At 41.5% G+C, this 14961-nt stretch overlaps 1 protein-coding gene across 1 annotated transcript in view; it reads right to left on the reverse strand.

Moving 5' to 3' along the window:
• HSD17B3 (hydroxysteroid 17-beta dehydrogenase 3) overlaps positions 1-14961 on the reverse strand; it is a 53696-nt gene that overhangs the window by 38581 nt on the left and 154 nt on the right. The window contains exon 2 of the mRNA XM_047097827.1: positions 11910-11956. Coding sequence (XP_046953783.1) covers positions 11910-11956 — 47 coding nt within the window. The remainder of the gene's footprint in view (positions 1-11909; positions 11957-14961) is intronic.

The following is a 14961-nucleotide window of genomic DNA, read 5'->3' on the forward strand; positions in this document are numbered from 1 at the left end:
TTAAATAAATGGAAAATAAAAAGATTGAAAAATAAAAACCAAGGACTGTCCCATTTCAAGACTGACTCTGCTAGAAAACAATAGATGTTGACAAGGAAGTAGAGAAAGGGGAAGCCTCTTACCCTGTTGATGAGAATACAAACTGGTGCAGCCACTCTGGAAAACAGTATGCAAGTTCCTCAAAAAAGTTAAAAATAGAACTACCTTATGATCCAGCAATTGCACTACTACTATTTACCCAAAGGATACAAAATACATATTCAAAGGGATACATGCACCCCAATGTTTATAGCAGCACTATCAACAATAGCCAAACTATAGAAAGATCCCAAATCTCCATTGTCTGATGAATGGATAAAGAAGATGTATATATATATATATATATATATATACACACACACAATGAACTCTTACCATTTGCAACAACGTAGATGGAACTAGAATGTATTATGCTAAGTGAAATAGGTCAGAGAAAGACAAATATCATATGACTTCACTCATATATGGAATTTAGGAAACAAAACAGGTGATCATATGGGAAGAGGGGAAGGAAAGAGAGAGGAAAGTAAACCATAAGAGACTCTTTTTTTTTTTTTTTTTTTTTTATATGAAGTTTATTGACAAATTGGTTTCCATACAACACCCAGTGCTCATCCCAAAAGGTGCCCTCCTCAATACCCATCACCCACCCGCCCCTCCCTCCCACCCCCCATCAACCCTCAGTTTGTTCTCAGTTTTTAACAGTCTCTTATGCTTTGGCTCTCTCCCACTCTAACCTCTCTCTTTTTTTTTTTTTTCCTTCCCCTCCCTCATGGGTTCCTGTTAAGTTTCTCAGGATCCACCTAAGAGTGAAACCATATGGTATCTGTCTTTCTCTGTATGGCTTATTTCACTTAGCATCACACTCTCCAGTTCCATCCACGTTGCTACAAAAGGCCATATTTCATTTTTTCTCATTGCCACGTAGTATTCCATTGTGTATATAAACCACAATTTCTTTATCCATTCATCAGTTGATGGACATTTAGGCTCTTTCCATAATTTGGCTATTGTTGAGAGTGCTGCTATGAACATTGGGGTACAAGTGCCCCTATGCATCAGTACTCCTGTATCCCTTGGGTAGATTCCTAGCAGTGCTATTGCTGGGTCATAGGGTAGGTCTATTTTTAATTTTCTGAGGAACCTCCACACTGCTTTCCAGAGCGGCTGCACCAATTTACATTCCCACCAACAGTGCAAGAGGGTTCCCGTTTCTCCACATCCTCTCCAGCATCTATAGTCTCCTGATTTGTTCATTTTGGCCACTCTGACTGGCGTGAGGTGATACCTGAGTGTGGTTTTGATTTGTATTTCCCTGATAAGGAGCGACGCTGAACATCTTTTCATGTGCCTGTTGGCCATCTGGATGTCTTCTTTAGAGAAGTGTCTATTCATGTTTTCTGCCCATTTCTTCACTGGGTTATTTGTTTTTCGGGTGTGGAGTTTGGTGAGCTCTTTATAGATTTTAGATACTAGCCCTTTGTCCGATATGTCATTTGCAAATATCTTTTCCCATTCCGTTGGTTGCCTTTTAGTTTTGTTGGTTGTTTCCTTTGCTGTGCAGAAGCTTTTTATCTTCATAAGGTCCCAGTAATTCACTTTTGCTTTTAATTCCCTTGCCTTTGGGGATGTGTCGAGTAAGAGATTGCTACGGCTGAGGTCAGAGAGGTCTTTTCCTGCTTTCTCCTCTAAGGTTCTGATGGTTTCCTGTCTCACATTTAGGTCCTTTATCCATTTTGAGTTTATTTTTGTAAATGGTGTGAGAAAGTGGTCTAGTTTCAACCTTCTGCATGTTGCTGTCCAGTTCTCCCAGCACCATTTGTTAAAGAGGCTGTCTTTTTTCCATTGGATGTTCTTTCCTGCTTTGTCAAAGATGAGTTGGCCATATGTTTGTGGGTCTAGTTCTGGGGTTTCTATTCTATTCCATTGGTCTGTGTGTCTGTTTTTGTGCCAATACCATGCTGTCTTGATGATGACAGCTTTGTAGTAGAGGCTGAAGTCTGGGATTGTGATGCCTCCTGCTTTGGTCTTCTTCTTCAAAATTCCTTTGGCTATTCGGGGCTTTTTGTGGTTCCATATGAATTTTAGGATTGCTTGTTCTAGTTTCGAGAAGAATGCTGGTGCAATTTTGATTGGGATTGCATTGAATGTGTAGATAGCTTTGGGTAGTATTGACATTTTGACAATATTTATTTTTCCAATCCATGAGCAGGGAATGTCTTTCCATTTCTTTAAATCTTCTTCAATTACCTTCATAAGTTTTCTATAGTTTTCAGCATACAGATCCTTTACATCTTTGGTTAGATTTATTCCTAGGTATTTTATGCTTCTTGGTGCAATTGTGAATGGGATCAGTTTCTTTATTTGTCTTTCTGTTGCTTCATTGTTAGTGTATAAGAATGCAACTGATTTCTGTACATTGATTTTGTATCCTGCAACTTTGCTGAATTCATGTATCAGTTCTAGCAGACTTTTGGTGGAGTCTATCGGATTTTCCATGTATAATATCATGTCATCTGCAAAAAGCGAAAGCTTGACTTCATCTTTGCCAATTTTGATGCCCTTGATTTCCTTTTGTTGTCTGATTGCTGATGCTAGAACTTCCAGCACTATGTTAAACAACAACGGTGAGAGTGGGCATCCCTGTCGTGTTCCTGATCTCAGGGAAAAAGCTCTCAGTTTTTCCCCGTTGAGGATGATGTTAGCTGTGGGCTTTTCATAAATGGCTTTTATGATCTTTAAGTATGTTCCTTCTATCCCGACTTTCTCAAGGGTTTTTATTAAGAAAGGGTGCTGGATTTTGTCAAAGGCCTTTTCTGCATCGATTGACAGGATCATATGGTTCTTCTCTTTTTTTTTGTTAATGTGATGTATCACGTTGATTGATTTGCGAATGTTGAACCAGCCCTGCATCCCAGGAATGAATCCCACTTGATCATGGTGAATAATTCTTTTTATATGCTGTTGAATTCGATTTGCTAGTATCTTATTGAGAATTTTGGCATCCATATTCATCAGGGATATTGGCCTGTAGTTCTCTTTTTTTACTGGGTCTCTGTCTGGTTTAGGAATCAAAGTAATACTGGCTTCATAGAATGAGTCTGGAAGTTTTCCTTCCCTTTCTATTTCTTGGAATAGCTTGAGAAGGATAGGTATTATCTCTGCTTTAAACGTCTGGTAGAACTCCCCTGGGAAGCCATCTGGTCCTGGACTCTTATTTGTTGGGAGATTTTTGATAACCGATTCAATTTCTTCGCTGGTGATGGGTCTGTTCAAGCTTTCTATTTCCTCCTGATTGAGTTTTGGAAGAGTGTGGGTGTTCAGGAATTGGTCCATTTCTTCCAGGTTGTCCAATTTGTTGGCATATAATTTTTCATAGTATTCCCTGATAATTGTTTGTATCTCTGAGGGATTGGTTGTAATCATTCCATTTTCATTCATGATTTTATCTATTTGGGTCATCTCCCTTTTCTTTTTGAGAAGCCTGGCTAGAGGTTTGTCAATTTTGTTTATTTTTTCAAAAAACCAACTCTTGGTTTCGTTGATCTGCTCTACAGTTTTTTTAGATTCTATATTGTTTATTTCTGCTCTGATCTTTATTATTTCTCTTCTTCTGCTGGGTTTAGGCTGCCTTTGCTGTTCTGCTTCTATTTCCTTTAGGTGTGCTGTTAGATTTTGTATTTGGGATTTTTCTTGTTTCTTGAGATAGGCCTGGATTGCAATGTATTTTCCTCTCAGGACTGCCTTCGCTGCGTCCCAAAGCGTTTGGATTGTTGTATTTTCATTTTCGTTTGTTTCCATATATTTTTTGATTTCTTCTCTAATTGCCTGGTTGACCCACTCATTCGTTAGTAGGGTGTTCTTTAACCTCCATGCTTTTGGAGGTTTTCCAGACTTTTTCCTGTGGTTGATTTCAAGCTTCATAGCATTGTGGTCTGAAAGTATGCATGGTATAATTTCAATTCTTGTAAACTTATGAAGGGCTGTTTTGTGACCCAGTATATGATCTATCTTGGAGAATGTTCCATGTGCACTCGAGAAGAAAGTATATTCTGTTGCTTTGGGATGCAGAGTTCTAAATAGATCTGTCAAGTCCATCTGATCCAGTGTCTCATTCAGGGCCCTTGTTTCTTTATTGACCGTGTGTCTAGATGATCTATCCATTTCTGTAAGTGGGGTGTTAAAGTCCCCAGCAATTACCACATTCTTATCAATAAGGTTGCTTCTGTTTATGAGTAATTGTTTTATATATTTGGGGGCTCCGGTATTCGGCGCATAGACATTTATAATTGTTAGCTCTTCCTGATGGATAGACCCTGTAACTATTATATAATGTCCTTCTTCATCTCTTGTTACAGCCTTTAATTTAAAGTCTAGTTTGTCTGATATAAGTATGGCTACTCCAGCTTTCTTCTGGCTTCCAGTAGCATGATAAATAGTTCTCCATCCCCTCACTCTCAATCTAAAGGTGTCCTCAGGTCTAAAATGAGTCTCTTGTAGACAGCAAATAGATGGGTCTTGTTTTTTTATCCATTCTGATACCCTATGTCTTTTGGTTGGCGCATTTAATCCATTTACATTCAGTGTTATTATAGAAAGATACGGGTTTAGAGTCATTGTGATGTCTGTATGTTTTATGCTTGTAGTGATGTCTCTGGTACTTTGTCTCACAGGGTCCCCCTTAGGATCTCTTGTAGGGCTGGTTTAGTGGTGACAAATTCCTTCAGTTTTTGTTTGTTTGGGAAGACCTTTATCTCTCCTTCTATTCTAAATGACAGACTTGCTGGATAAAGGATTCTTGGCTGCATATTTTTGCTGTCTAGCACCCTGAAAATCTCGTGCCAATTCTTTCTGGCCTGCCAAGTTTCAAAAGAGAGATCAGTCACGAGTCTTATAGGTCTCCCTTTATATGTCAGGGCACGTTTACCCCTTGCTGCTTTCAGAATTTTCTCTTTATCCTTGTATTTTGCCAGTTTCACTATGATATGTCGTGCAGAAGATCGATTCAAGTTACGTCTGAAGGGAGTTCTCTGTGCCTCTTGGATTTCAATGCCTTTTTCCTTCCCCAGTTCAGGGAAGTTCTCAGCTATTATTTCTTCAAGTACCCCTTCAGCACCTTTCCCTCTCTCTTCCTCCTCTGGGATACCAATTATGCGTAGATTATTTCTTTTTAGTGTATCACTTAGTTCTCTAATTTTCCCCTCATACTCCTGGATTTTTTTATCTCTCTTTTTCTCAGCTTCCTCTTTTTCCATAACTTTATCTTCTAGTTCACCTATTCTCTCCTCTGCCTCTTCCATCCGAGCCGTGGTGGTTTGCATTTTGTTTTCCATTTCCTTTAAAGCGTTTTTCAGCTCCTCGTGACTGTTCATTAGTCCCCTGATGTCTGTAGCAAGAGATTCTCTGCTGTCCTGTATGCTGTTTTCCAGCCCAGCGATTAATTTTATGACTATTATTCTAAATTCACTTTCTGTTATATTATTTAAATCCTTTTTGATCAGCTCATTAGCTGTTGTTATTTCCTGGAGATTCTTCTGAGGGGAATTCTTCCGCTTGGTCATTTTGGATAGTCCCCTGGTGTGGTGAGGGCCTGCAGGGCACTTCCCCTGTGCTGTGGTGTATAACTGGAGTTGGTGGGCGGGGCCGCAGCCCGACCTGATGTCTGCCCCCAGCCCACCGCTGGGGCCACAGTCAGACTGGTGTGTGCCTTCTCTTCCCCTCTCCTAGGGGCGGGATTCACTGTGGGGTGGCGTGGCCCGTCTGGGCTACTTGCACACTGCCAGGCTTGTGATGCTGGGGATCTGGCGTATTAGCTGGGGTGGGAAGGCAAGGTGCACGGCGGCAGGGGGGGGCAGGCTTAGCTCGCTTCTCCTTAGGTGATCCACTTCAGGAGGGGCCCTGTGGCAGCCGGAGGGAGTCAGATCCGCTGCCGGAGGTTTGGCTCCGCAGAAGCACAGAGTTGGGTGTTCGCGCGGAGCGAGCAATTTCCCTGGCCGGAGCCGGTTCCCTTTGGGATTTTGGCTGGGGGATGGGCGGGGGAGATGGCGCTGGCGAGCGCCTTTGTTCCCCGCCAAACTGAGCTCTGTCGTCCGGGGGCTCCGCAGCTCACCCTCCCTTTGTCCTCCAGCCTTCCCGCTTTCCGAGCAGAGCTGTTAACTTATGACCTCCCAAACGCTAAGTCGCGCTTGCTGTCGGAACACAGTCCGTCAGGCCCCTCCGCTTTTGCAAGCCGGACTCGGGGGCTCTGCTTGGCCGGCGAGCCGCCCCTCCGCCCCGGCTCCCTCCCGCCAGTCCGTGGAGCGCGCACCGCCTCGCCGCCCTTCCTACCCTCTTCCGTGGGCCTCTCGTCTGCACTTGGGTCCGGTGACTCTGTTCTGCTCCATAAGAGACTCTTAAATATAGAGAACAAACTGAGGATGATGGAGGGAGGTGGGTGGGGGATGGGCCAAATGGGTGATGGGAATTAAGGAGGGCACTTGTTGCAATGAGCACTGGGTGTTATATGTAAGTGATGAGCCACTGGGTTCTACTCCTGAAACCAATATTACACTGTATGTAAACTGACTGGAATTTGAATAAAAAATTGGGAGAAAAAAGAGAGAGAGAGAGAGAGGGGAGGGAGATTTGAAAGTGCTCTGAAAGGAAGGAAGGAAGGAAGGAAGGAAGGAAGGAAGAAAGAAAGAAAGCCGGCTTTGTCAGTGATATCCCAGAGTTTTCTCTCTTCCTGTGGAAAACAACCCCCTCCCCCCCCCCCCACCTCCAACCCTCATTTTGAGCCTTGGAATCCATCAGAATGGTGGCCAAAGAATTAAGCACCTTTGTCTCACAATTCATTTCATCAGCCTCCTGAAGAGAAGATTGTCCATTAAATGGAAAACAATTTGCATTTTTAGCACAAAGGATGCTTGCTTCCTGGTGGGCTTCCAGCCTCTCCAGAATTGTGCCATTTCTCTCAAGAGCCATAGACATTTTAAAGGTTCTATGTGAAGTGGTGTGGGCCAGGAGAGGGAGGGAGAGGGCAGAAAACACATATTTGTCTGGGACAGCATTGTTCCCTTTGTCCACTCGAACAGGGTTCAATTTTATTTCCAGAATGTCCAGGCTGACAGGCTCCATATGTGGGTTTTGCCTCTTTCCCTTCAGGGAGGTAAGCCACAGAAGCCCTCCCTTTCCCAGAATGCACTGTGGCACCGTGCTAAAGAAGAAGGGCTGCTGCTGAGAAGAATGTGCCCCTTTCCTTCTTTATGTTAGGGCCTGCCTCAGGGAAGGTACTTGTTGCTGCTAATCTCTAACAGGTGGTGGGAACACAGAGAAAACAAGGCTTCCTCTGTATGGCAATGAATAAAAGAAATTCAGGTGCTTAAGGAGCAAAAATGGTGTGAAGACAGGGTGAAGCAGTGGCCTCAGAAGGGTGGAAGAGTGGACTCCTCTCCTGCTTCCTCCCCCTGCCCATCCCTCACCACAATTGTTTTCCATCTTGTTCCAGTACTGCTCAAGATTCCTTTAGCAGGAGGCAAAGCTTCTCTTGCCACACTAAATATAAATACAGATTAGGTTAAAATGTGATATAGAATAGGCTTCCAGGAAAATGGAGAAGTACTTTTCCCCACTCCTACCATGATATGCAATTAAATTATGCAACCTGGACAGAATACATAAAATAAACATAAAAAGATTCCAAAAGATAGGGAGAAGATCAGCTAGGGGCCTCAAGACCCAAGAAATAAAACAGTGGTGAGTTCCTGGGTTTTCTTTTGCCTCACATATTCCAAACTTATTGGTGGAAAAATTGGCAATTCAGAAACACCACAGGTGCAGACCTAAAAAGTCCCAACAAAAGCCTGCTCTCTCTAACCAAAGGACCAGAAAAGGACCTGCCTTAGTAAGGCAGAAAACTTTAAAAAGAACAGCTTGGGGCGCCTGGGTGGCGCAGTCGGTTAAGCGTCCGACTTCAGCCAGGTCACGATCTCACGGTCCGTGAGTTCGAGCCCCGCGTCGGGCTCTGGGCTGATGATGGCCCAGAGCCTGGAGCCTGCTTCCGATTCTGTGTCTCCCTCTCTCTTTGCCTCTCCCCCGTTCATGCTCTGTCTCTCTCTGTCCCAAAAATAAATAAACGTTGAAAAAAAATTAAAAAAAAAAAAAAGAACAGCTTTACTCAAATCAAACAGCTCAAAAAAAAAAAAAATCTGTGGTCCCACCCCCACCCCCAAAGGCTGAGTCAGGAGCTGAGACTTCCACCCTGGTGAGACTGCTGGAACAAGTGTCCCCACCCCCTACCAGGCTGGCATCAGAGAAGGCTGAGTAGGGAGACAGGACATTCATCCCAGCCACCCCTTCCCATGTCAGCAGACCTGAACTCTACTTCCACCTGGCAGTGCCAAGGCCCTCCATCCCTTTTCTCCTCTCCCTTCCTGGGATAGTAAGAGAGGAAGCCTAGCAGAGGGCCAGGGCTTTCATTACCACCCAGTGGTATTGAGGCCATCTCCTCCAATTACCATTGGCAGCCTCTTGGGGAGCAGGAAGGAGGCATTCTTGCCTCTCCCACCCAGAGTGGCCTAGTGGGGAGCCAGCACCCCCACCCCCACCCAGCAGTAAAAAGGAGGCAGCACCCTCTAATGGAGGCCAAGTGCAAAGCCTGTGGGACTTCTACCTTACCTGGTAGGAACATGTTGGCACCTCTCCTCCCCCTGCTGAAGCAGTGTTGGTATAGACCCCAAACAGATTTAAACAAGATTCAGAGTCTCATAACAAAATACTAAAAATGTCCACAATTCAAAAGTCAGTCATCATACCAAGAACCAGGAAGATCTCAACTTGATGAAATAAAAACAATCAACAGATACTCACATCGTGATGACACAGACATTAGAATTATGACTAGGATTTTAGAGCAGCTATCATAAGAATGCTTTGACAAGCAATTACAAGTACTTTTAAAACAAATGAGAAAAGAGAAAGTTTTCATAAAGATATAGAGGATATAAAGAAAAGCCAAATGGAAATTTTAAGGCTGAAAAATAAAATAAATGAAATTAAGAACTTGATAGATGGGCTCAGTAGCTGAATGGAAGGAACCAAGGAAAGAATCATGAACTTAAAGATAAAATAATAGAAATTACCCACTCTAAGCAACAGAGAAAAAAGTACAGTGAAGAAAAATGAACAGCATCTCAGAAACCCATTGGACTATAAGAATCTAACATCCATGTGATTGAAGTCCCAGAAAAAGAGAAGAAACCTGGGCAGAAAAAAAATATTCAAAGAAATAGTGAGTAAATTCAAGAGTCTGAGTGAACCTCAAGCAAAATAAATGCAAAGAAATCCACTCCAAGAAACATCATAACTAAACTTCTGAAAACTAAAGACAAGGGAAAAAAATCTTGAGAACAGTGAGTTAGAAAACCTTACTTATGGGGAAAAAACAATTCAAATTACATTCATTCACCAGAAACCAGATAGGCAAGAAGGAAGTGGAACAATATTTTTCGAGTGCTGAAAGCAAAGGACTATCAGTCCTAAATCCTATACCCAGCAAAATTATCCTTCAGGAATGAAGGGGAAATCAAGACATTCTCTGATAAAGGAAAACAAAGAGACCTACCCTAAAAGAATAGCTAAATGTAGTTCTCTAAACAGAAAGGAAATGACTAAAGAAAGAATCCTGGAACACCAAGGGGAATGAAAGGACAATGGAAAGAGTAAAGCTATGGATAAGTACAATACAGTTTTCTTTTCAAAAAAAGACAAAAGTAATACATGGGAAAGGAGTAACAGTTTAAAGATCTAATAATATAATGGCTAACATTAGAGAGCTTACTCTAGGCAAAGCATTTTGTTCACCTTATCCCATTAAACCTTTCCAAAAGCCCCAGTGGAATTACCACCACCTCCAGTTTATTAATGTGGAAATTCTGCAGTAAGCATATGGAGTAGCATTTGAACACACAAATATCTTGGGCTCTTAACCCTTGTGGTCAGTCTGCAGCATCTCAGACTCTGAACTGCTTTCCTTGGAGAATTTTAGCAGGAAGACATGAACAGGCTCTCTGGAAGGCAAAAAGCCTGAATGAAGGAGAAGTAGGGATCCCAGAAAATTGTTTAACACAGACTTAGGAAAAGAACAAAAGGAAACAAAGAAAAAGATTCTACAAGAAAGAGAAAAGCAAGAATTAGTATGGAACAGAAACAATTTAGAACTTCAGAGGTATCTTTTGTGCTAGTAAAGACACAAAAGCCCAGAAAGGATGGGCAACTTGTCCAAAATCTCCAGACAGTTAGTGCCACATTGAAGACAGGAACCCACAGCTCCCGACCTCCAGGCCATTGTTTTCAGAAACAGTAAAGAAACAAATGGCTAAGGAGGACATGGTCTCCTCTAAGTCGAAAGAAAGGTATCTGAGTCTTAAGACATCAAGGAGACCATTAGGTCAGCATGAATTTGAGGAAAGAATCTGGAAAATCATGAAGAAAGCACCTGGATTTCAAAGCAGTCCAGAAAACTGAGAGGTAAGGCCATGGATCTTTTGGATGAGGGATTAGGCCCTTTCCAGAAACCTGGTCGAAGGTAGGCAGTAGTTACATAACAGGTGATATAGTTCTAATGCAAATAGCTAGAAAAGCTTTCCTTCTGATTTTTGGGTAAGGAAGACACAAGGCTTTGGAACGTGGTGGCTGATCAGTCTCCCCAAACTCCATACTCAAATATGACCACCCACCTACTGAGTGTTGGGCACTACCGGTCATCAGAAAGTTGCTATGTACAAATTAGGATAAGAGCAAAGAACGCTTTAGCTCAAAAAAACAGAGTTGAAGCAGAATGTCAGTACCAAAGAGATGATCATTGGAGGATAGGGGACAGACCTGAAAGAGTGCTAGAAGCTTTTTCAACTGGCATGATTTAGGTTTGTTGACATTTTAAAAGTTTCTATCAAGTGCCTCTGATACACGTTGTGCTGTCCATTTCACACAAGATGGTTAGGCGTCTATCAGGACACAGGCCTTTGGGGGCCGGAAGACACATGCGTACTGCACTGTTGTTGAATGTGGTTTTTGTAACTGAGTGCTTTTTGTTATATTTTTAAGATGTTTTTGGTTTTTCTTCATCCTCATAATTTCCAGGATTCTTTCTGTTTCTTCCGTTGTATTTTACATTGTTCTAGGGGTCGGTGTAATAGTCATGATGAAGAAATGAAATAATAGGAATTCCAGAAAACAATATTTCATTAATAAAAATGTGGAATTTGTAAGAATAATAATCATAACAACAATGACAACATATGCTGTAAGTACATCTTTTAAAAGTATAACTACCCCTATATCTGTCTATCTGCAGATAAACAAGAAGCCTGAAAGGAAATACTCAGAGACACTAATCATATTCCAGTGACTCTCAGCCCTAACAGATCCTCTCTTTGTATAATATTTTATAATGCCCATTAATCTTCTGGAAATGAAAGTTATAGATAATATGTCCTTCCTACACAAATAATTTTTTAAAAATCAATATATGCCCCAGCTACAACATAAGGATAAGTAATGGGAAAGTAGTTCATAGTTTTAATTGTATTTGGGTATATAAATTCTTATGGTACAATTACACTAGAAAACAACAATGCCCCCATGAATTCCTAAAACAACTCCTAAGGGGTGATACTGGCACCACTGAGTGAGTATCATAGTGTTTTTAAAAAAGGTATCCAGAGGGTGAGATTATGATTTTTAAATTTTCTTTTTTATCAAAAATATTTTCCTTCATAAATGAATGTCTATTGCTTTTGTAAGCAGAAAACTAGAGTTTGGGGTGAGGGGGTCACGTGATCATGATATGTTCAACTCAAGGGAAGGGGAAATTCTCCAGGAACACAACTTACCTCAAATGAATAAGCTTTCCCAATCCCATCTCCCGCTCCAGTGATCACTGCAAAAAGAAGAAATGGTTTTAAAGGACAAAATTAATCTTTAAAATGCTCTCTCTCACTGGCTACTTTTTTTTGCAGGCTTACTGCCTAAGGCACAGTATTTCAAAGCAGTGCCCTTTCACTCTACAGCACTACTCCACTCAACTCTGGAGCTTCCAGCCCCGACTCCCCTCACTAAACGTTCAAAATGAAGCTTTTTTTTTTTTCTTGGAGGGGTTGGTGAGGCTGTGGAAGACACCCTCCAAAATGAAACAAAGAACCTCAGCCAGGGAACATTTCGCTCAGACCCCGAACAGTGTGCCCTATTATCTCTCTACCCACACACCCAACTATCACTGTAAGACATTTCAAGGTTCTTCCTAAAAGTGGAGTTCTTCCCTCTTCCCATCCCACCCCCCACAGGAGAACAGTACTCAAAGCCCATGGGAGATAAGGAACTGAACAAAGAGGAAAACACAGAAATGCAAAAAGAGGATGCAATGACATAAAGAGACCTGAAGACTCTGTATTCCCTGTATCTATTGATTAACATATAACAATCAGATGGACCTTCTAGTCCTTTTATGTCCAACATTACACACTTATTTCATGACTAAGCTCTAGGGTAAACCTCAGTTGAGTGCATGTCATGATTTCAAACTGTTCAGTATATGCATATCTGCAATTCACCTTTGCACAACAATCGAAGGGTATGCTTTCCAAAAGTATGAAGAAAAGATACATTTAGTTTATTGAAAAGTAAGGACCAGCCAAGCTGTACAAGCTTCCAGAAACACATTGGCAGTGCATGCTCCTTTTCATAACTGCTAATGGTTTAATCTGCTCACTTGGGTACTTTAAGGTGAATCCATGCATATTACCTGCTCCTCTTGGTACAGGTGCTATGCTCAGGGTGAACTTCTGCTTCTCCTTCCTCACCGTTTTGGGAATCTTCAAAATCACCCAATACAAGGTCTGTACTATAGTTAAGATAATCACATCAATAAATGGCTGGTCTCTAGTGAGGGCTTACTTTCTGCCATGCACTGTTGCAAGTGTTTTAGATCCATCATCTCATTTAATATTCAAAACAAACTCATAATGCAGGGACCATTATTTTCCTTAGTTGATAGAGGAGAAAGCTGAGAGAAAGTAACTCAGTCAAGGTCATGTTGCTAAAAATGATGACAACAGGGTGTGAAACCTGCCTATCTGAATTTGGGGCCACAAGTCTATAAAGATACACCAGTGACATAATTTTCTAATCAGTCACAGAGTTCTGAAGAGTTGAACTTTTTGGTCTTTAGTCATTGGATTTTCTTCTCATTCCCCTTCTTGCTCTTGTTCTGTCTTCTCTCCCAGATATCTGCCTATGCCCAAGGACATTTTACTCTTGCTAGTGATAACTCTATTCAATATTGACTCAAAGGACAGATTAAGATTATGAGTTTTTTAAGTTTATTTATTTTGAGAGAGACAGAGAGAGTGCAAGTGGCAGAGGCAGAGAGAGAGAGAGGGTCAGTGAGCAGAGGGTCACTGACAGGGTCAGTGAGCAGAGCCCGATGTGGGGCTCGAACTCACGAAATCATAAGATCATGACCTGAGGGACGCATAACTGACTGAGCCATCCAGGCACCCCAAGATTATGGTTTTTTTTAATGTGAACCAACAACTACTCTGGTTTCTGACCCCATGTGTACTTTTTTTGGAGTGTGTATTCTCAGAAGGGCTTGGCCCTGCATTGACGGGCAGCCATTGTGCAGAGTTCTAAGCACCACCCTACCCCCATCCACCTGCCAAGTGCGTGGGCTTTGGGATCTGTGTGAAGTAGGACGTTTGGATCCAGAACACTCAAGTTCAAGCTATTTAGCAAGTTCTCTGGAGATAGCATACTGCCCCAAGAGCGAAGGAGTGTTCACCGACACACACACACACACACACACACACACACACATACACACACACACATTTCAAATATAACATGCAACAGTTAAAAACCCATTTTTCATTCCAAACAATTTTTATATGGTAATTTTTTTTATCTGTGTTGCTTAGGTTGTATGGTTGTCAGCTTTAGCAAATAAAGATACAGCATGCCCAGCTAAATTTAAATTTCAGGTAAACAAAAAGTAATTTTTTAGTATACATATGTCCCACATAATATTTGCGATGTCATATACTAAAAAATTATTCCTTGTTTATCTGAAATTCAAATTTAACTCAGTATCCTATATTTTATCTGGCAGCCCTATAAGGTTGTTTGTAATCTCTCCTATTTAGCCTAGCATGGTACTTTTAAAGCTGCTTAAATTCTTTTTTTTTTTTTTAAGTCACTAGATTTCTTGGATTTCTTCATGTAACCTTAGCACTTCATTCAAGGAGATGCTGAAACCACGCCTCCTGCTTTTCACCTTAAGCCCAGTCATGGGGCTGAAAGTCTGCGTGGTAGTTCCAGGAGGCAAATCCCAATAGTAGGCAATGATTAATCTATTTGGGACACAAACCAGACCCAGATTCCATATCTAACCATCTCAAAAATGTGTCCCTATAGGGATCTTTGTTACTTTCATTTTGTAATACCTTCACTTCATGAAAAGGTTCAGAGAAATGTTTTTAAATAAAGTGAATTAAAATTATTTGTATTTCCGATTTTGAAACACCCTTCCACAAAGTGGCAGTACCCCAGGCCCTCAAAAATCTGTAGAAAAGGATGCAGAAATTTCTGTCAAATTTGTTATTTATATCACCAGAAACTCCAAAAAAGGAGCCAACCAACTAGTAAGGTTGAGAGGGCAAGCACAGACGCAAGAATTGAGTGGCATTCTTCCAGCTAATTCTCCTCATGCCCCACATCTGGTTTTTTAAGGAATTCCAATTTCACTCCTGCTTTCCAGGCACCCAAATAAAAGTCACCCAAAGGCAGTGTATCTTTGCTCTCAAAAGCAAAAGATGCAGTTTATGTTTTGAAACGTAGATAATAATAAGCAGGAACAACAAGAAACAAGAGATGGAAAGCTGTTTTTAC

This window comes from Lynx rufus, unplaced genomic scaffold (genome assembly GCF_022079265.1).
Source record: "Lynx rufus isolate CCGP_SWC_20201006 ecotype Redwood Valley unplaced genomic scaffold, mLynRuf1.p SCAF_10, whole genome shotgun sequence".
Taxonomy (NCBI): Eukaryota; Metazoa; Chordata; class Mammalia; order Carnivora; family Felidae; genus Lynx; species Lynx rufus.